This window comes from Lissotriton vulgaris, chromosome 6 (assembly GCF_964263255.1).
Source record: "Lissotriton vulgaris chromosome 6, aLisVul1.2, whole genome shotgun sequence".
Taxonomy (NCBI): domain Eukaryota; kingdom Metazoa; phylum Chordata; class Amphibia; order Caudata; family Salamandridae; genus Lissotriton; species Lissotriton vulgaris.
The window spans coordinates 1,354,620,083-1,354,644,406 of NC_141694.1; the positions used below are offsets into that span (position 1 = coordinate 1,354,620,083).

Here is a 24,324-nt window from a genome sequence, read left to right on the forward strand (position 1 = left end):
TGATCAAATGAAGCAGATAGGGTGGCATGCCAAGGTCGCTAAGTACCTTCCAAAGGTTGTTTCTGGGTACCAAGTCAAAAGCCGTTCGGAGATCGATGAAGGCCAGGTATAAGGTACCCTTCCCAATCGTAACGGTCTTCCAGTAAATCATGAGCAGCCTTAGCGATTGTTCTATTGTTCCTGTGCCAGCTCTGAACCCAGCCTGGAAGTCCGAAAGTATCGAGTTTACCTCTGCCCATTGCTGAACTCTAGATAAGAGGACCTTGCCCGCTACCTTTTGAGAGCAATCTATCAGGCTAATTGGCCTGTAATTAGCTGGATCGTCTCTTGAACCTTTTTTGTGCAGAGGGACCACCTCAGCGGCCTTCCATGAAGTAGGGAGGGAGGCCCCTGCCATGGCCGCATTTAGTACAGATGCAATTAGTACACTCCAATCATCCGGATCTGCGCGGAGAAGGTCGCCAGGCAGGCCATCAGGACCAGCTGTCTTACGAGGAACCAAGGATTTTATAGCATTTTCGGCCTCTTTCCTGGTGAATAGATTTTCCTCATAACTCCCATCACCTCGGAGGATCTGTGGTAGCGGGAAGTCCGTTACTTCTACTTCAGATGCTGTGTACAGTTTTGAGAAGTGTGCAAACCACAGTTCCTCGGTTATATTGCATGTGATGACAGTGTCTAGTGGTCTGTTTTTCTTTCGCAATAAGTCCCAGAAGCCTTTAGCATTTTTTTCCACACTGGCGGCACGGAGTTCCTGCCAAAAGGCATCTTCCCAATCTCTCCTTGCTGCCCTTAGCGCAGATTTGTAGCTTTTGCATTTGTTAGCTATTAGAGTCGGATCACCGCTCTATCCCTAACTGAGTAAATACATTTGTTGTAAATATTTATAAATATATCGTCTTCAAAAACGTCATTCTCAGCTAATAAAGTTATGTTAAGGTAACTAAGCTTGGAGGATGTATTTCAATGGGATAGAAACATGCGTAGATCTCCAGCCCGGCTGTGAAGTCCCCCAATTGTTAAATATTGGGCAGTGCTTCCCTAACTTTTTAGAACCACAAAACAATTTGAAATCAACAAACGTTTGCGACCTACCTAGCTTAATGGACACGAGGCGGCTAATGTTTTTGACATAAGTAAAGTATTGTGTGAAAGCGCACTTTCATTTATAGACAGTACATTTTCCATTGAAATGGCCCCTAAATTTGCAAAGACATAGGCTTTTACCAATAAAACTGTATTCTTTCCGAACTGCTGAATGTGCACAGATCACTTACAGGTATTTACATTTTGTTGTGTCACACCCTACAGCCTTTCCTTTTACAGTCTCTGTACAACCGCAAGATTGTCACATTAATGACTTTCCTTTTCTTTCTCTGACTGCAGAGAGGAGTTTGTACACACCAATCCCGGTGTTAAACAAATAAAAAGCAATTTGTCAGGATGCATAGCCTGACATTTGACCCCTCTGTATTTGAGTTAAAGCAAATATGACAACATAAATACAGAATTTAAAGGCATCTTTATTTACTGTTTGAACTTTCATGACCCACTAAAATTGGCTCCACCCACAGTTTGGGAAACACTGGTATAGCAAAAAAAAAAACGTTTATTAAACTTGGAAAAATATGAAAAATATTTTATGATAAATATTAATGTAAATAATGTGTAAATAAATTAATTTAAAAAATAGAACTAAATGCAAGATTCTGCAGCAATATTTTAAATTAAATATCCCATTCATGTACATGAAGTAAATTTTTTAAAGTTGGAATTAAAAATCACTTTCCATCTAAAGTAAAAAATATATTTTCAAGTCAAGTCAAGTCAAGTCAAATAGGCTTTATTTCGACATAAAAAATATCTTAAAAAGCATACATACATAGTAAAATTCGATTTTTAACATTGCTAGATAAAAAGCATAAAAAAACCCTACGTGCTAGGAATCATCTTTTTTTCCCTGCCATTTCTGTTAGGGGGATTAAATAAATTACCTAAAAAAGATAGGCCAATAACGGGCCATAAATTTAAAATCAAGATTAAACAATTTGTCTAAGTCTTTTTGACCGGATCCGCCATGCCCACCCAAGGTATTTCGAGGTGGCGCATGCAAAAAATGTACGAGTGTCTGTAAGTAGTATTCTTAGTGCCACATTGCAATGTCTGGTGCCCAAGGTGAGACACATCAGTTTCATCCATTTCGTGCGAGGAACCTTGTAGGCTGGGCACTCGAATAACAAATGAGGGACAGATTCACGCCGCTGAGGGCAAAAGGGGCACCATGGAGCAGTCTGGTAAGGGATTTTCCAGCGGCATGTGAGCTCCATTACAGGGAGAAGACCTAATCTGAATTTAAAGTACAATGATCTTTCCCATGGGACAGAGATAATATCCAAATACAATTCTCTGATAGGGACATCTTTGATCTCCAAGAAGTTTCTAGTCGATTTGCATGACGTTGTCGAAGAGTTTCTTCTGTTTACCACCCACTGCCAATAAAGTTTTTTTATCGTGGATTTGGGCGGGGCTGTCTGTTGGTGCCACGCTTCTTCCAGCCCCAGGTTGGCAAGTAGGGCCTTGATGTCCCTTAGCCATTTTATTTTTGCCCAACCCGGGGATTTGATTATTTCCCGAAGGCCATCCGCATAGCTTGAGAGCTCAGGTACTCTCCAAATGCGGGCCCACAGTAACAGGGGACGTAACTTTGCTTGGTCTTCGATCGCCCGACAGCCCATATCCAGTTGTAAGGGCAAGATGGGGACAGATGGGCCAAGAGACATTAGACTTCTCAGGAAGGTGTTCTCCGCTCGGATTAGCTCTTTCATATTTGACATCCCCCAGAGCTCTGCCCCGTAGAGTGCTGCGCTTACTCCTCTAGCCGAATAAATGTCCATAACTGCCGCTATTGGTTTTGTAGAAGCTGCTCTCTGCTCTTTCAACAAGACCCCGGTCACTCTTTTCAAGCTCAATAACATTTTGGTCAAGTGACAATCCCATTTCATGGAGTCCACCAGCCGGATGCCCAGGTAGTCGAACGTCTTAGTCCTTTCCAGTGCAACGGACCCCAGTGTGGGAGGGGGTCCGAGTTTTTGCGGGGGATTCAGAAGGAGGTATTTTGTTTTATCTGTATTGATACAGAGACCTCTTTGCTTACAAAAATCGTCAAATCCAGTAAGGAGCTGCTGGAGGCCCATTGGGGATTTTGACAGTAATAAAGTATCGTCAGCAAAGAGCAAGGTAGGGATTAGACGGCCTGCCAAACGGGGGGCATCTGCTGGTAACTTTGTTAGGAAGTCCACCACCCCATTCACATAGAGGGAGAATAGGGTTGGGGCCAGTACGCAGCCTTGCCGCACACCTCTATTCACTTCTATTTTTGGGGTCTTTTGACCATTTGGCCCCCAGCGTATTTGGGCATAGTTCTTTTCATGAAACCTCATGATCAAATGAAGCAGATAGGGTGGCATGCCAAGGTCGCTAAGTACCTTCCAAAGGTTGTTTCTGGGTACCAAGTCAAAAGCCGTTCGGAGATCGATGAAGGCCAGGTATAAGGTACCCTTCCCAATCGTAACGGTCTTCCAGTAAATCATGAGCAGCCTTAGCGATTGTTCTATTGTTCCTGTGCCAGCTCTGAACCCAGCCTGGAAGTCCGAAAGTATCGAGCTTACCTCTGCCCATTGCTGAACTCTAGATAAGAGGACCTTGCCCGCTACCTTTTGAGAGCAATCTATCAGGCTAATTGGCCTGTAATTAGCTGGATCGTCTCTTGAACCTTTTTTGTGCAGAGGGACCACCTCAGCGGCCTTCCATGAAGTAGGGAGGGAGGCCCCTGCCATGGCCGCATTTAGTACAGATGCAATTAGTACACTCCAATCATCCGGATCTGCGCGGAGAAGGTCGCCAGGCAGGCCATCAGGACCAGCTGCCTTACGAGGAACCAAGGATTTTATAGCATTTTCGGCCTCTTTCCTGGTGAATAGATTTTCCTCATAACTCCCATCACCTCGGAGGATCTGTGGTAGCGGGAAGTCCGTTACTTCTACTTCAGATGCTGTGTACAGTTTTGAGAAGTGTGCAAACCACAGTTCCTCGGTTATATTGCATGTGATGACAGTGTCTAGTGGTCTGTTTTTCTTTCGCAATAAGTCCCAGAAGCCTTTAGCATTTTTTTCCACACTGGCGGCACGGAGTTCCTGCCAAAAGGCATCTTCCCAATCTCTCCTTGCTGCCCTTAGCGCAGATTTGTAGCTTTTGCGTTTGTTAGCTATTAGAGTCGGATCACCGCTCTTTACTGCCAGTATTAGGGCTCTCTTTCCAGCACGGCACTCCGACGAGTACCAGCCTGATTTGCACTGTCGATTGTCAAGGTTTTTACTCCCCTTTTTTGACTTGACCATGAACAAATCCCCAATCGACGTAGAAACCTCGCTAAACACGGCTACAATCCTGAGCGGACTGAGAGGCTGACTTTCCAGGAGTTCACAGGCTGCAGCAGTGACGGCTTTGATGCAGGATAATTTTTCTTCGTCGATAGCCACTTTGTCCCATCTTAGGCGTCTGAGACAATTTGAGGGGACCACCCCCCCCGATGACCTTTGCTCAGGAACGTCGCGATCTCCATAAGATGAGCCACTGTCCCTCCACCAGTGTGTTAGGGATAGTGAGAGCGCGTTATGATCGCTATCCAGGGAAGGTAAGACTATCATATCCTTCGTGTGTGCCCACAAGGGGAAATTTAGAAGAATGTAATCTATCCTGGATGAGTGACCCACCCTATTATATGTGTGAGCCCCCGCTAGGTCAGAGCGTGTTCTCCCGTTGGCTGCTCTCAAGCCATACTCAAGTGTGAGGGAGTTTAGCTGGATAACTCTAGGTGTCCATCTTTTGACGATAGGTAAATCAAGGGACGGAACGCCTCTCCTTGAATCTTCATCATGTAGGTCCAGCGATTCGTCGGTTAGCAGGGGCTCAAATGTGCAGTTGAAATCCCCCATAACCAGGATTAGGGAATCTCTGTGGCACTCCCCTAAGGCTGCCTCCAAAGCAGTAAGGGTTGGTGACAAAGCCCTCCCTGAAACCCCACGTGTATAGATGTTAAAAATCTCCAGCTTAACGGCTCTCCTTGGGCATTTTACAGAGAGCCGCATAAGGTCTGGAGATTTTTGGGGGTGATGGTGTACCCTCCAGCCTAAAGTTATATCTACCCAAACTAGGAGGCCTCCAAATGGGCGCCCTCTTCCCGAAGTTGGTATACCTGCCGGGACGAAGAAGGTAGCATAACCTACTCTATGCCTTGGTTCCACGCACCACGTTTCTTGGAATGCACAGACTGCGTGGGGCTCAACGAGCGCCACCCAGTCCGGGGCATCCAACTTGTTGTTTAAGCCTGCCACATTCCAACTAATGGTTTTCAGGGTAGGGCAATTTGGCGATTCAACACATCCAGCTTCCTCACCCTGTGTGGCCATAATAATTTGTGCTCCATCCACGGGCTCAATAGGCCCGGTCCAATAGCCTAGAGGTGAAGGGATAGGGGGGTTGGGCGTGGGTTGGGGCACAGAAATGTTGGCTGGTGAGGAGGGGACCCTCTCAACTGTACGTGGTGTAATAGCCCTTGGTGAGGGGGCATTTGTTACCACTTTATCACCAAGTCACCAACCCCAACCCTGCGGGGGGCTGCTTGTGTCGGTGTCCATGCCCTTGCTCTAACGTCTAGAGTTGGGTGGCGCGGGAACCATGCACCTCTACCCACATCTGGCAAGAAATTCTTGTGCCTCGATGAAGGAGGGGGGCGGTAAAAGTACCCCAAGTCTCTGGTTTGAATGTCGCAAAAGTTATAATGCGACTGCTGGCTACATATCATACCTGCTGCTCTGGGATCGTTAAAATTGATCAGTACGCAGTCCCCAGATAGGTCCTTGCGTCTGTTACCGATCCACCCTACACGGCGAACATAGGCTATTCTGCCGTCAATGTGCCCAGGGAGGGGTCTATTTACTTTGAGCCAGGAGAGTGTCTTATGTTTAAGATCAGAATATAGCTCAACTGAACCCTCTTCAAGCTCCGGGACACCCGTTAAGATTACCACATACGGTTTACAACCAGGAGGGAGGCTAGCATTGGGTGTGTGCCTTTTTGCCCTATCTTCTGGTGTTGTGGCCGGAGGTTTGGCTAAGGGTTTGGCTAAAGGTTTAGGCGTGGCCTGGTTGCCTGGAGTGGAAAAGGATGGAGTTACATTTCCATTAGACGTGGTAGGCAAATTTCCTGCTGAGTTAGAATTAGGGGCTATAGGCTTGGGATTAGGAGCAAAGTTAACCTTCGGTGCCTTTGGCGCTTGGGTAGTGGCTTTTTTCTTTTGGCGGCCCAAGCTGGGCTCGGGAGCGGGAGTTTTTGGGACAAGGCTGGTTCCAGTATTGGGTTGGAGTGACTGAGGGATCTCCCCAGGTGCAGGCGGATTTTGGCGAAGTACAGACTCAGAAGGAACTAGGGTGACAGCTCCACTCCTTAGCCCGCCGTTTTCTTCACCCTGCGCCTTAGCATGGAATTTGACCAGTGATTTCACAGCGTAAAAGTTGTCCAGCATTGACTGCTCAAGGGCAGCTAATTTACGTGTGAGGCTGTCTATCTTATCTACGAGCGGCATCACCACGGACCTGATTAGGTTCTCAACAACTGAGTCGGTGTGCACAGCCTGGGGGGGTATGGTGGAACCTAGAGAAGCCGACGTGCCTAGTATGCCCTCAGGTGCAATATCTCTGGTGTGGGTGGAAGAAGTGTTTGGGTATGGGACATGGTTTGTAGTAGAAGAACCCCCTTTGGGCGCATTTTGCCTACTCACTTTACTGTATGGCTTATGGGACCCCCCCCTCCGAGGACTGGCAGGACGCTTTCACTTTTTTGTGCAACTTGTCCTAGAGCTGGTTTACCAGTAGGGATAGTTGCCTGAACTACTGCTGGGGGGGCGCTAGCTTCGATGGATACAACTATGGGGGGAGGTGGTGTGGCTTCATTGGATCGCTCTGAGGGGCTACGGGCATTATTGGACTCTGAGTTAAGATCACAATTATGGGCCCCCTGCGAAAGGTCAGTTTGGTCAAGAGGAATTGAATGTATTGAGTCTTGAGCAATGACTGGTGCAGTGGTAGTTGCCCTTTCGAGGCTTGCCCTGATCCGACTTACTCTCTCGTCAATGTCCGGAGAGTCAATTACGACCAATGGTGTAGTAGGCACATTTACGGGGCTGGGGGCTAAGGCAAGAGCGCCCAAGGATGAGCGCTTAAGAGATAGACCCCTAGAGTCCCGAGATAATCTTCGTTCGGCAAGGATTATCTCCTTTTCTACGATGGAAACAGCCCGGGTAATAAATTGGTCCATTGTGCCTATAACAACGTCTCCCGCAGTTTTCCTTGATTTACTTGCTCTTGTGCCTGAGGCCATGTTCTAGCAATTCGCCCTCCCTCTTGGGAGAGCCCAGAGATATGGCCCGGCCCGGCCTCTTCTGGCCCCTGATGGCCACAGATGGTCCCGCCCTTGTCCCGGGCTTCTCCCGCGATGCTCCCGCGTGCTCTCGCACAGCGGGATGAAGGCGTTCCTTTGTAGGGGCGTGAAGCGAGGGGGTGGGAGGGGCAAGAGGTCTGCAGGTGTGCCGGGACGCAGGGACTCCTGGATCTTTGAGTCCCTGCAGCGGCAGCGCTGGTGGTTAGAGCGTGACCCTGCTCCCTCGAGTGTTTGTCAAGGGCTGTGAGCAAACGTGCTCCCAACAGCCTCACGGACCAGAGCTGCGACGCGGCACCCGCGGAGCGGGTGCGGCTAGTTGTAGTTGAAAGGCAGCAACAGCTACAACGATGTCCACAACTGTGGCAGGATAACGCTGGTAAGCCCTCGGCGTGCAAGTGTCCCGCTGGAATGGAGCGTTCAGCTTCTTTTCCACCCTCTGAGCGAGGGGTGGGAGGGGCAAGAGGTCTGCAGGTGTGCCGGGACGCAGGGACTCCTGGATCTTTGAGTCCCTGCAGCGGCAGCGCTGGTGGTTAGAGCGTGACCCTGCTCCCTCGAGTGTTTGTCAAGGGCTGTGAGCAAACGTGCTCCCAACAGCCTCACGGACCAGAGCTGCGACGCGGCACCCGCGGAGCGGGTGCGGCTAGTTGTAGTTGAAAGGCAGCAACAGCTACAACGATGTCCACAACTGTGGCAGGATAACGCCGGTAAGCCCTCGGCGTGCGAGTGTCCCGCTGGAATGGAGCGTTCAGCTTCTTTTCCACCCTCTGAGCGAGGGGTGGGAGGGGCAAGAGGTCTGCAGGTGTGCCGGGACGCAGGGACTCCTGGATCTTTGAGTCCCTGCAGCGGCAGCGCTGGTGGTTAGAGCGTGACCCTGCTCCCTCGAGTGTTTGTCAAGGGCTGTGAGCAAACGTGCTCCCAACAGCCTCACGGACCAGAGCTGCGACGCGGCACCCGCGGAGCGGGTGCGGCTAGTTGTAGTTGAAAGGCAGCAACAGCTACAACGATGTCCACAACTGTGGCAGGATAACGCCGGTAAGCCCTCGGCGTGCGAGTGTCCCATTATGCATTAATAATCATTAAATGTGATGTAAGGAATTTATTAAAAGTAATTTAATAATATATTCGTCATATGTACTTGTCACTCATTTTTAATTGCAAAACGGTTATTAAAATATTTAACCATTGAAATAAAAATGCATACTAATTTTTTTAATGATTTTTAATATTAAACATTACGTACTGATTTATTTTTTTAACAATATAAAATAATTTAACATAACGTTATTTCCAATAGAGTTTTATTTTAAGTGCCTAATTCCATTAGTTGAAGAGGTGTGGCGCCGCGGCCAGGGCGACTGACACCGGATGCTGAGGCTTACGGTTCGATCCGTGGCACCAGCGGCAGGTCAGCCAAGCACCATGTGACTCTGGGCAATAGCTCGCTTAATCTTCCCGACGGACCCCAGCACCGGGATGCCTCCGGGTAGCTGTGCGCTTTACAAATACTGGATTTACATTTACATTTTTCTCTACAAGCGGGGTTGCAATATCAGTGGTTGGCCATGTGTGATGCTAGACTTACTCAAGCCATAAGCTGGAGTACTTTCCTACTGTTTTGGGTACCTTTTTGGCTGTAGTAACTATAGAAATGTGGTTTGTGAATTACTATGGGCTTACTCTTTTGTGGGTGAGTTGAAGTCCCTCCCTAACCCCTCCCTGAACCTCCCTGAACCCCTCATTACTCCTACCTTAACCCATCTCCTTTATTAGTAAGCATTCACCATTTTCTAGCCACTCCTCTGTGTCCCTAACTTATTAACACCCCACATTTTTTTTCTACATGAATGAAAACTCCACAGTCGAGAGGAGATCCCTGCACATAAAGGTATAGAGAAGTGTAAACTCCACACCTAGGTTTATATCATTTTGTAGTATGTTTTGTAGTACTACAAAACATACGATAAAATGCAGTTTATGTATCGGACCGAAAGATCCTTCACTCCTGCCTTGTATACACACCGAGGGACTGATTACTTTTGAATCCAACCAACTTGTGAACTAAACAACTGATTAACGAAGACTAGGCTAAAACAAAGAAGATATACAATTGTGTAGAATTACATAATGCACAATAGCATTCATAATTTGTCCTCCAAAAAAAGCCATTTTGCATTTCCAGCTCACTAACAAAAGTGGTCAGTGTAATTTCATGCAAACAACACAGTCGGGGTGTGCAAGCTGCATATCTAAGTACTTGATAGCTTATTTAACAATGATTTAGAGCAGCCATTTATTCAGACAAGAACAAAGAATGCACATAAACAAATAGCATAGACAAATCTGGTGATGCACAGGCAGACAACACATGTGCAAGACTATAAGAGGGACACCATCAATAAAACTGCTCCCGCATTTGCCATAGTAGAACTTTTTAAAGGTTCTGAATAGCGCTACTAGTTGACTATGAGAAACAAGAAGGTCCCCAATGAGAATCTGGCAGGGGCGGCCTTAGGCATGTGCAAGCTGTGCACCTGCACAGGGCCACCAAACCCCAGGGGCCAACACGACAATATATATCCTTAATATAATAATCCTCTGAGGATGGATACATATTTGCGTGGCGGCCCCTGGCAGGGATTTGGCGGCCTCCGGCTCTGTTCCACTTCCAAACACCCTGACCCCCCTCTTCACTGGCCGCTGCGCTCCGCCCGCCCGGACCACCTCTTCCGGGGCCCCCTACCTTCGTTCCCTGCCCAGGGCCGCCATGAGCTTAGAGCCGCCACTGAATCTGGTCACCTGTTAATAGAAGCTTGCAGGTAATAAAACTATCCTCTCTCAAAAGAAAGAACCACACAATGGACTGGTGACACATTTTGTGAACCGGATCCTCCTGAAAATCAAGACTACAAATGTAGTAGTAGTGTGGTGGCAAATAAAAGTCACTTTCGGATACTAGCGTTGCTGCACTCTTCATTAGCAATATCAAATGCTCAAATGCGGGAATATGGTGGCTGGGATTTGGACAGGTTGAACATGACTGTTGAACAGCGCCTCAGGATGTAACAGTCAATTCACTGATGTGAAAACATGAGGCAATATGCACTGAGATCAAACACATTAAGTAAGACCACTACTTCGTTACCCTGCATTTCTTCTAGTCTGATGTGACCCTGAAACCAATTTTGCTGCAGTAATGTACCTGCTAGCTGGACATTGATCTTTTCCCAAAAAGCCACAGTACTGCGGTGTTTCACTAGTAGTATTTGGGTGGTGGATATCTTGGTGGTACAAAAGTATAGTAGTGGCAGTGAATTGTTGTCCTACATTTTCTTTTCATCATCATCATCATCTTTAGCATCATCAATCATAAAAATACAACAAATTCATGACCATAGCATAAAAATCAACACAATTACAATATCATACACAAGCGAAATACACCCCTGCTAAAAATCTAGATAAATACCAACATACTTTAATACTATCTAAAAATTTCCTTTTTAAATAATGTATTAATTACACTCAAGGCTCCTGTTGCCTGACCTCTTTCATGGTATGAGCTATGATGTCAGATTCATTTATGAATTCATGCCCCTTGTAACTGTTATACTAATGTCCTTCCTCGTCATTGTACCACCATCACAGGTATTTCTCTATGTTTTGAAGATCATTGCTATCTATGATATGCAGGACTGCAGCTCTGAATACATCTCACGTTTGCTGTGTCGGGCCGTAAAATGTATGCAGATGTTTGGGTATTGTAAATTCAGGTTTCAACAGCTATTTTCTTTCTGTTTTTACTTAAATCCTGATGTCTTTTTACCAAGTTAAAAGGGCTGTTTTCATTTATAAACAGTTTGCTTTAACCTGAATGTGTAACACAAAACACAGAAAATGTACACACAATCATATCATATTCAGAAGCTCCTCCCTGAGGGTCTACAGAGTTCAACTGTCCTTCGTATTTGAATATGTCATATTCATTTATACATTTTCCCATTAAAATCAGCCACTGCGTACACTGTTCATGAGTTTATATAAGCCACATAGCCAATACAAAGTATTTTGTTTTCTAAAAATGTGCTGTTTTTAGCCTTTATGAAACATTTTTTTCAGTTTTTCATAATATCACATCCTATAATTGACATGCTTAACCTAAGTTTAAGACTGCTCATGGACTGAAGCCATGCTAAGATAAGATACACTATCAGAGACAGTGCTGTTCTATATTTGTACCATGCTAGTAAACAACTCATGTGACTCACTGCCTGGGTGTCCATTTAAAGTCACTACAAGCATCTTGGCTTTCAGGGCCGTGCATTTCAACCTCATGTTTCAAAAACATGCTTCAATGATGCTTTGGCCAGGAACCTTCTGAAATAAGGTTATGTGGTTCAGTTCAGGGAGTTTAGTCACAGTGGCGGCTCTTGATTCGGTCTATTACTTGATGATGTATGGACATTTGGACTTTATGGAGGGGTGACTCACCTTCGTTGTTCTTCTCCATGTTCACCAGAAGGGACAGTAAGACATTCATCCATATGTCCATGCAATAACCTCAGCACGTCACCTCCTATGAGATAACCTAAAAATAATTCAAAGATAATCCAGTTATAAATAGCGTCACCAATCAATCTAAATATAACAAATAAACGACACTTTTTTAACATTAAAGAGCAGTTGTACTAAAGTGACTAGTTACAGGACACGGTTTTGAAAACAACGACATATTTCCTATATGTTCCTGTATTCTCAGTGAAAAAATCCACTCACTTGGAAAGCATTATTCATTTGAGAAAGGCGTTGATACTAAAAGCTGTGGAAACATTATCTCACAGCAAATAGCTTCAATCTCTGGACAGCCGCACTGGCAAACCTTCATGTTTACTTAATGGGAGTAAACCTGACCTACAACTGCTCACACTTTTTATTTGCAGTTTTTATTTAGCACAAACTTGCCCTGAAGGTCCTAGAGCTATTTAAGTGAGCACCAGTTACATTACACAGGGCCCCTTTTGTGTTCCAGGTCAGAATTGTGACTGGCCTCTCAACACATACATCTCTGGGCCGCCCCCAACACACCTGCATCACCTACAATTAGCTCCTCATGCAGGTGGCAAGAAATTTGTAGGGGGTGGGGTTTGTGACGAGATGGGAGGACAAGAAAGTAGGCTTATGCGGTGTTACGATTGCAACACTGGAGTCAGGTGAAGATGGACCTCATTTGGGAGTAGTCAGGCGTTGCAGCTGTAACCGCTAGCTTGTTCCCTGCCACTCCTGGCACTTCCTTTGTGACTCCTGGCCTCAGAAGGGGACCCCTGACTACTCCCAAATGACGTCCATGCAGGTGACACGGACTCTGCTGTCGGCGTGACCTTCATGTAGACACTTCCTTATTCCTCTTCAAAAAATGACACCCAGGGCCTGAGCCCAACTTGCCCATGCCAAAAGCTGGTTGTGGCTGAGCCAACGCAGAGTCTCAAACCTGGTTCCCCAGCTCCAAAATCAGCAGCTCTGTCCATTACACCACATCCTCTCCCCGCCTAATCAATGTTTCCCAAACACTGGGTTAATTGATTGGCATTGACAGACTCTGTGTACTTGAGCAGAGCATCGTATTCATTATGTTTTCCTTGCCTACATGGGGTGGGAGGCCCACACTTAGAAGATTCAGATCTTAAATGCTCATATAGCGTATGCTGGTGCGTGGGGGTCACTGTGTAAGTAATCATACTTCTCACTTATGTAGTCACGTTGGTGTAAGTTTCATCTTACTTTTTGATGATGCTAGTGCTTAAACCTGCACAAGAAACTACTATGCCAAATGTAAAGATGGTTAAGATACCTGCCACTAGAAGTAAGTTAATTATCTTTGCCAGTAAGTTCTACCCAGAAGACCTAATCTCCCACGTTGCTGCAGCTCCAAGATGTTAGTCTTTTATATACACACACAAACACTTTCTAAAATATATAGGTGTTCTATTGCTATTAATGTTAAGTTTTATCTGACATATCCACCTTTTCACGCTCATAAACTGTTATTATGATTAGTATCTCATTCATCAAGACTCATATATGGATTTTATTTTTGTCTGACGAAGACTTTATCTGCATTAGTAGAGACTTGTAAGTTTTTGCTCCCACATGAACCTAATCCTCTGGTACACATCACAATATGTATAGGGTCAGGGCACAAGGCTCCAATATCTTACAGCATCACTGTTCAAAGTTTGCTCTTTTCTACGGGGTCACCCCAGATATTTGCCTTTTGCTGCTAAACCCGTTGTCTGTTGGCCATAGGACTCTCTGCACATTACCCCTGTTAAACAGAGGTAAAGTGTGTGTGTTCTTCTCTTTAAACATGGCAAAACTCACACATATATGATTGACACATTTAAATTACTTATAAGACCCCTGTATATCGTACTACCTGTACCAAGGAACTGTAAATGGAATGCTACTAGTGGGCTACAGCACTCAGTCTGCCACCCACTAAAGTAGCTCTGTTAAACACATATCAGGCATGCCGCTGCAGACCGTAGTTCAGTTTTAAGCTGCAATTTCGAAATGGCAAGAAAAAACCTTTTATCTTTCCTAAACCTTCCTTTTTTAATTCTTATAAATCAACCCTAAGCTGTGCCCTGAATGCTCACAGGTGCATGCTATTTAAAAAGAAGGATATGTACATTAAATGTTTTAAATGCCCTGCCAGTGAAAAGAGCACAGAGCAGTTTTTCACGGTGGCAAGGCTTGGCTCCCATAGACTATCATTGGTTTACCTTATTACACCTATTTAGAGCTACATTTAGTTTTGGAACAGCTAGAAAAATACTTCTTCTATTGATTTTATTTGTAATTCAAAATTCTCTTTAGTCGGATTTTAAATTACTATATTGAGAATGACACTTTTGGCAAGTGAATGATTTTTTTCCTAAGCCAAATGTTCCTTTCTGCCAGCGTCTGTGGTCTTCTACCTGTTGATGGTTTCCCCACTGGGAAATTTATATTGGAAGCAGACAGTGGATAAAGGACCTCGGTGTAGATGAGAATCAGTCTCCCTGACAGGAAGGCAGGACAGGGGCTGTGCCCATGCCCTGTTTGCACTTCAAAGAGTAGCCTATGGGTTGTACTAACCCCTTCCTGAGCCAGCCTGCCCTTTGTTTCACTAGTCAGGCTGGATCCAAACCCAGGGGAAAGGGAAGAAATGACAGAACCAGTTTAGGGTTAGACAAGAGGGTGTTCCCCAGCTGTAGGCTGACACTGGCCATAAAAGTGGCAACCCCAGAACATGAAATCAGAACACTCCTGGACCTGAGAAGATTAAAAAAGAAGAAATACCCTGCTGTTTGAAGAAGAAAGATTGAATATGCTTACCTTGAGCTCTGGACACCAGACGTGACCCCAATGACCTTCTGTTTAAGCTATAGGGATACAACAAGCTTCCAGGGGCCTAACCTGATTTCCAACTGACAAACCCTAACTGGACATGACCTGGTCTCCTTTGCTGGCCTCTGTGGATGTAAGTCCTGACCCCTAGGTGCTGTCCTCAAGGTCTTGGACCCTTGACAGGAGTCAGAGTACAATCCCCCCTGCTTATCTAAAAGTCTAATCAGATCAGACGCAAACTGGGGTAGGGTGGCACAGGACCTCGCATGACAGTCCTGTGCCACCCTTTGCATCAGATGCAGCTTTACTGCATCTGATGCAAAGTAACTCAGAGCCTAGAATGACAGCATTTGGCAAAGCCTAATTGCTGTGTCATTGGATCGGATGCAGATTCTCGCATCACAGCACCACGCAGCTCCTGATTGGCGACTTCACTGGATAGAAAGGAGAGAGGCGCAGAGCCTTGCATCACAGAACTGTTCGGCTCCTGATCGCCAGCTTTACTAGAACCGAGGCAGAGTGACACAGAGCCTCACAGCGCAGCATCACACAGCTCCACACACCAAGTTCGAGAAGGTATATCCAAGCGGGCCAAACCTGGTCCTGTACCCAAAATGCCCTCCATCTTGGTTGGCTTGAACGTTTGGCTTTACCCCAGTCCGACACGAATATTTCCCCTCAGTTGTTGCTTCATACATTTTTACTCTATTTTTTATAACTCTGGGTCTACTAATTGGATATTTATCATTTGGGTGTCCTTTTATTTATTTATATTAAATATTCTCTGTTTTTTAAATTTGGTTTGGGAATTTTCTTGTGTTGTGTTTTCAATGTATTACTGTTTGAGTGTTGCAAAAATACTTACACATTGCCTCTAAGTTAAGCCTGACTGCTTAGTACCATGCTATCAGGAGGGTTAAGCACAGGTTTAATTATTAACATTTTGGGTTCTTCTCGCCATGGATTGTGATTATTCTTTTAATTATTAACATTTGTGGTTCATCTTGACATGGATTGTGATTATTCTATGAAGTACAATCTAATCCCTTTTCAACAAAAACACAGTTCTCTTACAATACCACATCTTATTCTCTGAGAAAGCATGCAGCCATTATCCTGCATTACCATTGGATTACAACAGGTAAGGTCTGGTTTACTAGCTGTTTCCATGCAATCTATTTTTATGTGCCAGACTCCAAAAGAACCCAGTCCTCCAACCAAAAACGCGTAGTTTTATATTTGCATGAAGGAAATTTAAAAATTACATCAGCACAATCATCTATCAAAAGTTTACTATATGCACTCATATTTACATCATTCAAGTCAAAATTGCTTACATTCTTTAGTATATCCCAAAATATCTTAACATATCTTAAAAGCTACCACCAACTCTTACCAACAGTTTAAAGCTATTCAACATATTTTAAACCATTTTAATTAGGCACCTTACTAGCTCTAAGTGAAAACGTTGTCATGGCTTAACCAGTTGTCCAGAAGTATTACATAAGTCTTTCTTACCTTGTGCTACTTCACTTCCTGAGCTGATTGGTGCTACGCTCCAAAGGGTTTGCTGGAAAGCTGCATCTACCTGTAAGCTGCTATTTCCGTAAGATAAATGCTGTTAAAGAAAAAGAAGAAAAGCATAATTCAGATTTGAAAAGTTGTTTAGAGAAGGTCATAGAGTTTGTGACCATAAATGTAGGAGAAACATGAAAAGAAATGGCAAGCAGACATTTTTATCCTTGTAGTTGCTCCTCAGTTTAACATGTAGTGCACAGGGCAGTGGTTTTGAAATATTGAAATGGTATTTCGAGAAAAGGACTACAAAACTCATCTAATTTGTACTTCTGTATACATCCTATAATGCGGACAGATTGCACTTGGTATAGTCTCCCCTTTCCCCATTGTTAGGAAGAACTGCCAAGAATTATAATAAGCCTTTTCATTCTTTAAGATTTAAGAGTAGAAAAAAGGGTTATAATCACATGGTAATACATTCTTTTTTATGTTCAAAGGTTATTGAATAACTAAAAGGCTACACATATAAGAAAGAATGTAATAGGAAGATAGAGGAATATATTTGCAGGTGCTCATTGAGGTTTGAGAACCTCATGTTGAAAAACAAAAGAATAGTTCGGACTATATTAAAATCACCCAAAAATATTTTAAAGTAGCAAAAATATCCCTTTTGTTTTGAACTTGAGTGGTAAAATCAAAACCTCAATCAATTCCACCAGGATAAAATAGAATGGTTATTTTTTCAGTATGAATTTATTTCCTGAAAAACAATATTGATAACAAAATCAACAATATTATCAATATTATTGAAATACCACTATCTGTGAATGCTTGTGAGCCTAAAATGTATCAGGGATAGTAAGAGTGAAGATTAGATTAAGAATTGGAGGTATTTTTGCTATATTAAATACCAGAAACTTCACAACTTGCTGTAAAAAAATGAGAGACCTTAGATCACCTTTTTCTCATGACATATCCAGCATAAGTCATTACTCATTTTAAGATATCATATTTGTAATGCTTATGTAATATAATTTAGTATGTGAAATGTTTCAAATAGTAGTAGATTTAGAGATTTTATTTGCATCGTTTCCATGACTGTCCAATATATCAGCAGAGTAGTTCACCAAAATATGTTCCTACTGCTGTTCAATCTCTAATGTATTTCTAGGACAGAAGAACTGATGGAAACATAATGATACCATATTAGATTATATTCATGTTGAAAAAAGTCAGAATTGGCTGACATAGATAATTTGAAGAAGATAACATTAGTTGTAATATTTTTGAATTGTGAATATCCTAAGCATGCTGCATTTACTAAGTCGAATGAAGCTTGAAAATCAGGATAAAGGAAATACAATTATTATTTTTTAATAACTGTTCAATCCACCATAAGCACTTTTCTGTCAAGTCATTCTGGGGATATCAATATAATATTGACTTTCCCGAGCTTATTACACGAAACCACAGAAAAAATAAAAAATCCCTACTAATGAATTTGGAAAAGAGATATTTATTATTTAAATCATAGCTATATTTGAATAATTGAAGCTTTGTTCGGAGGGATCAATATATATATATATATATATATGTATATACATATATATATATATATATATACAGCATAATCAATAACTTTCTAAACCAACCCACTATGGACTATTCTCAATAGCATACATTTTAATACATATGATGCTTGACTAATACAGGAGAAGTGATATAATTTATCATTTGGAAATCAGAATCCTCTTACTTTAGAGTGTCTGAGTTTGGAAAAGCCACCGTTAGTGTATTTTATGTTCCATAAAAATTTAGGAAAGATAGAATCTCATGAGTCCCAGCTAGTGCAACTTTGTATTCGTTTGTTTATCGGCAAGCCATGGTACTCATACGTCGAGGGACTCGTTCTTTGAGGTTTATTTATCCTGCAACAACTACATTTCCCAGGTGTTTTCTCAAACGCTATACGTGGATATGAACCTTCATTCTGAACAACACCTACACTCATAGTGGATAAATTTTTGTTCGTATCAGGCACACGTTTATGCCTACGTATCCACTCTAAAGAAGTCCCAATGCTTTGGTACAAAACGCCTTGGCTGTGCTTGTTGCTTAACACTATTTGCAGAATCAGACAATAAAGAATGGTTCTCTCCTACAAAAGAAAGCAGTTTGTGATATTTTGTCTTATAGCTAATAAATACTGTGATTACTAATATTTGGATAAATGTTTTGTCTTCTCCTGGTAGCAAGTTTGCCATAACTAATCCTATTTTGGGCCTAATGCTTCATTAAATACTTGTTAGGTGTGCTTCTTCCACCAATAGTTTTCGTTTATGCTTGTTTAGGTTTTTTCAGGACGGTTGCCCCAGGGAGTGGGTACCCAGAAAAATTTGGTTGAGAACTGTACAGAGTGCAGCATTTTATACCATAACCATTCTTATTATGTTAACAAATATTGACATACAAACCTTACTGCCAATCATTGCTTTTTTGCTTGAGTCTATAATTAAAGGGGCAGTCGAATGGGCCCTGACTGAGTTCCCTCTATTCAGATCTAGCATTAATTGGCAACTGAAAATCCTCAAACATCTCAGGGAAATTTTTAATACTGCAGCAAATTCACTGGCTAATATCATGTCTGTAATTTAGCAAATAAAATTGTCCTCCATGTATACTGTTTTCTCCGAAAAGTGGAGGTTTTTCAGTTAATGCTGAATTCCAACCTGAGTCTTTTCACTTGATTGGAATAAGGTATGCAGAATAGAAAGTATTCCTTTATAGGAACAGATACAGATTTGGTGTTAACTATGCCCATTTACTGGACTTGACATAAACCAATAACTGATCAGAGAGATCTGGAAACAAGACATGCTCACAAACTACCAAATCCTATTTTTGTAAACTGAGCTGTAAATGTCTCCTTAAGTCAATTCAACAGACGGAAGACTTCCCTGCAGCATCTACACACACTCTCTAAACACGTCCCCCTACTACAAGCGGAAGAGAAGCAATGAAAACACAGAGAACAGGAAAATATAACTTTCTCATTAGCAACGCATTATTCATTTTCATTCAATATTGTTCTGAGAGCAGGAAAACAGTCACAATACTGCTTAAGGCATCCCTGCAGCTAGGCTGTGTCATTGCCACTCAAACAGCTTGAGGTAAATTAATGCAGTAGTTCTATGCTGCATGTCATTTCTTCGTGTTTCTGCTCTTCCTACGTCTGTGGAAACAAGGATTGCCTTTATCGATGACTGGGCTCGTAGAACCATAAATAGTGAAATCCTGTCAAGGTTTCAGGGTACCCACAATGAATATGCTACAGGAAAATCTGAAAGTAATGTAATTCAGTAGAGATCATTTGAATACTGAGATTTTTTTGTTTGAATAATGTTTACTTTCACTAATGACATCAGACATTGCTTGTTTACAGTCACTTTCAGATACTCTTCTATTTATCTGCTTCCTTCTTCCTCTATCTGCCTCTTTTTTCCATTTGTTATCAGCATTCAACCAGCGTCCTCTTGCCCCCCTCATTCCCATTGTTTACTTTTTCACTTTTACTTTTAGGTGGCAGCAATGCTAACACTGGGCAGCCATCTTAAAATGGTTGTCTGTTTGACCACTCCAAGATGTCTACCCACATTTGCATAGGGGCACGCAGTTACGACAGAGATCTATGAATGGAGTTTGCTTTCAACAAACCTATTTCAAACATAGCTGCTGTGGATTGTGCACATCCAGAGCAGCTAGCTTTAAACATCATTTGTTAAAACTGAACAAAATGCATTCACAGATAACCACAGTAGATGCATGCGCTACAACCATCTTCTAATTTCTTTTATTAGGTTTTACAAACCCCTTCTGAGACGTCTTCAGCAGATGTGCATGCATTAGCGAAGGTTATCTAAGGCAAGAAAAGGCACCTGCAAAGTTAGTACACAGCCAAGATCTATTGGCGGTGCCATTGTTTGTTATCAAAACCCAACAAGATTTAACTATTGAATCTCTTGACGAATCAAGCCTTAGTTTGGTCATCAGTAACAGCAACTTCATACTCAAAGCTGTTCAGAAATTGAAGTTTGCATTAAAAAGTGGGGACTCTCAAGAGCTATAAATAGTAATAGCAACAACTCACGGGAATGTCCAAATTCTATCCATGACTTTACCCTGAAATTGAATCTAAAGCATAGATTTTCTAGAGTTTTGTGCGGACGCTCGCATGGTGCACCACAAAGCAAAACATACCAGCTGATCGGACAGAGCGTTTCTTTATTGTTCTATGTCTCCTGTCAAGGTCAAAAAAGAAGAGAGTAACCCTTTTAATTACAAGGGAACAGGGTAAGTATACAAGTAAAACAAAAAGGTTCCCTTGGTAATACCTGAATTGGATTTTATCTAAAAGACAATCTATTACTATTTTCCTGCTTGCTTCAATTAATTGCTCATATGAACTCACATCCACCATTCACCATCATTTTATGAACCCCACATTCAAGTAAAACCACAAAGGCACTTACAATCTATACATTATTCAAAACATTAATCAAAGCATTGCCAAGGCGTATGTCTCATTCGATATTTTATTTTATAAAAAGTTTTTCTGCATATAGACGAGAAACATCTGATGATTACAGTCAGTGGTTGCACTAGTTTTTCTTTATCCCATTTACCACTGTTGATAGTATTTTCAAAAGATAATCTCATACAATATCATACATCAAATTACGCACAAATATTAAAAACATTTTTTTTAAAAATCAAACTGGTTAGAACATGATGAAATCCTATAAGAAGGGTGAAGTGAGCAGCGCCGCTTTGAGCCTTTTTAATCGAATTAAGAAAGACTAGAAAAATAATTGGTGAGTTATATGAAAAGTATTTGTTTAGATAAACGGGAATAGGCTTGAACTAACACTGTTGATCTAATGTGTGGATTAAATACTCTTACTCCAGCCCAGGTGGACATTACAGCAATAAAGAATTTATCACAGCATGATTAATCTGCAAAGTTATCAAACTGAGACGGATAATAGCATACCCCCCCCCCGATAGGAAAGCCCTGTTTAAGTAAGTATAGAATAAATGACCAAAAGTTAGGCCATACACCGTTAGGAATGTAGATTTAATACATGTTCTTGTCGGTTTCAGCATAGGATGCCACCTTAGCTGAATAAAGAGGACCTGCAATTGAACCTGGGTCACGAGTGGAGTTTAGAAAGGTATGCCTATGAGATTACTTCATCATGAGGTGAATGAAAGCATGTGGAGTGAGTTATGTGGTGTGAAAAAGAGAGTGAGTTTCTTCCCCCTATGAAAACCCGGTTGGGGCTAAGGCCTCACCAATAACTATAAGTGGGACCCACAAACAGCACAGGATTTAATGTGAATTTGAACTTCTTGTGCCAAATTAGTTTAATGCGAATAAAAGTATCTTTGCATGGAGACTCATGTGGTTAAAATGTTTGAATCTCTAAGAAGTATCTATATCGTTTGCCAAGGCAAAAATAGTGATTATGTTGTCTCTTTTTTTACAAATTGTTTTCACAGATTATTGTGTTTTATTGTCCTGAGGAAGGTGGTGCGAACTAGCAAGATCCACCGAAACGCGTTAACATGTTCTAACCAGTTTGGTGTTTTACAATTTTTTTTAAAAATATTTGTGTGTAATTTGATGTATGATATTGTATGAGATCATCTTTTGAAAATACTATCAACAGTGGTAAATGGGATAAAATGATGGTAAATGGTGGATGTGAGTTCATATGAGCAATTAATTGAAGCAAGCAGGAAAATAGATTGTCTTTTAGATAAAATCCAATTCAGGTATTACCAAGGGAACCTTTTTGTTTTACTATGTTTCCTGTCAGCCATTTCGGCTGTCCCACTACACAAACTTAGGGGCCGATTATGATCGCGGACGGACTTGCGTCCGTCCGCGATCATTGAGGAGGAGGGGACGTCCGCATGGGCTGCGGAGTCCCCTCCTGTGCGATTAGGATGTGACCGCCACCCTGGCGGTCACATCCTCTATTTTTAACATTGCAGCGGGTGCAGCTTCAAACTGCACCCGCGGCAATGTTAAAAATGCACGCATTGCATTTGCATGCAGAAAGAGGCAGGCACCGCGCGGTGCCTGCCGCTTTCTGCATGCAAATGCAGGGGGGTACCATAGGTACCACCCATGTGCACCCCCCACCCCCCCTTCACCTAGGGGGCCCACAACGGGCCCCCTAGGTGAAGATCCGTATGCTTTTGCACGGCGGAAAACCCGCCGCGGAAAAGCACTTTTAAAATCCCATCCTGATATGGCGGACGGTGTCTGAGAGACACCGTCACCATATCAGAGCTTTTCCGCCGCGGTTGTAATCCGACCGCGGCAGAAAAGCTGCAGACGGAAACCAGGACCCACCAGCCATCCTAATCTGGCGGTGGGTCTTTGGTCAGTCCGCTGCGGATTTTCCGCATCCTCGGGCCGGCGGTGGCTTCCTCCGGCCCCGAGGATGCGGAAAATCCGCAATCATAATCGGCCCCTTAGTTAGGTCTAGTGGCCGCCATATTCTGTCTCCTAAGTGACCTATGGACAACAAAAAAGGAGCGGATGCATCTCACTGTTGCGGATGAAATTGTCTGAGATTATTAACAAATTCTGCACTTTACTTTGCAGATTCTGCACTAAACTTGGATTTTATCCCCATGTTTAACATTTTTAATCTGTTATTGGTGTACTGTACTTGAATTTAATTGGTTGGAAGTTGGGCTGGCCAAGGGGCATTGATCGGACAGAGCATGTCTTTATTGTTTTATTTTACTGTTATCCATTTCATGTTAGCCATTTTGGCGGGGCCATTTCACGGACTTAGTTAGCGTTCTAATGGCTGCCATGTGCTGCCTCCTAAGCACCCTATCAAATACAGAGAGGGGGCCAATGTACAGGCGCACAGCAGACAAGCGCAGTGGGCATACCACTGGCTCACTGAAGGCACGCCAAAGATAAGAGAGTCTGCAGCCATCTGCACCATGAAGGTACCAGAGGCCAGAAGCTCTGCAGTTCTGGTGAGAAAAAAAGTAACTTCTTCTGTGTCTCAGCTATTTTCACTAAGGCAGGTCCCTCATAATGACTGCTTACATACCTTGTCCCCAGAGGAAGTGGACGCCAGGTGTAATCATTTTGGCTTTTCTACTTATTTGGGTATCACCCCATTCTCGAGCCCCCGAGAGACAACAACTGTATTACTAGCTGCACAATGTTCAACATCAACTGTCGTTCGCTAGTACGCCACCACGTTGATATTTTAGATTTTATTTGATATCAATGACCCAATATACTATTTCTCACGGAAACCTGGCTAAGTCAACCTGCACGTGCTGAGCCAGCTGAGCCCTACCTTCTGGCTATTGCATCAAGAGATGCGATAGACTCTGTGGGCAAGGGTGGTAGTATTGCAATAATAATACATCTATTGAATCCAATCTGGCCCCATGTTCTATCCAAGACTGGAAAAGTGCTCTGTCCTAAATTCACCTCAACAAGAATTTCATTTTGTGAATTTTAAAGTGATTTACCATATACCCTGTACCTGCAAATTAAATGCTACTGGTCGGTCTGCAGCACTGATTGTGCCACTCATAGAAGTAGCCTTTCAAACCTGTCTCAGGCCTGCCACCACAGGGCATGTGAGCACAGCTTACGGCCACTTTGACTTGGTATTTAAACCCACTTTCCAAGCCTTAATATCCCCTTTTACGACACACATGTCACCCCTAAGGTAGGCCCTAGGTAGCACTATAGGCAGGGTGCTATGTAAGTAAAAGGGAGGACATATATCTTTATGTTTTACATGTCCTGGTAGTGACAAACAGCATATTTAGTTTTTCACTGCTGCGAAGCACACTCCTCTCATAGGCTACCAT

At 43.0% G+C, this 24,324-nt stretch overlaps 1 protein-coding gene across 1 annotated transcript in view; it reads right to left on the reverse strand.

Moving 5' to 3' along the window:
• Positions 1–24,324, reverse strand: part of RYR2 (ryanodine receptor 2) — a 3,481,211-nt gene that overhangs the window by 3,058,838 nt on the left and 398,049 nt on the right. The window contains exons 9-10 of the mRNA XM_086925791.1: positions 16,402–16,501; positions 11,986–12,082 (exon numbers count right to left, since the gene is read on the reverse strand). Coding sequence (XP_086781917.1) covers positions 11,986–12,082; positions 16,402–16,501 — 197 coding nt within the window. The remainder of the gene's footprint in view (positions 1–11,985; positions 12,083–16,401; positions 16,502–24,324) is intronic.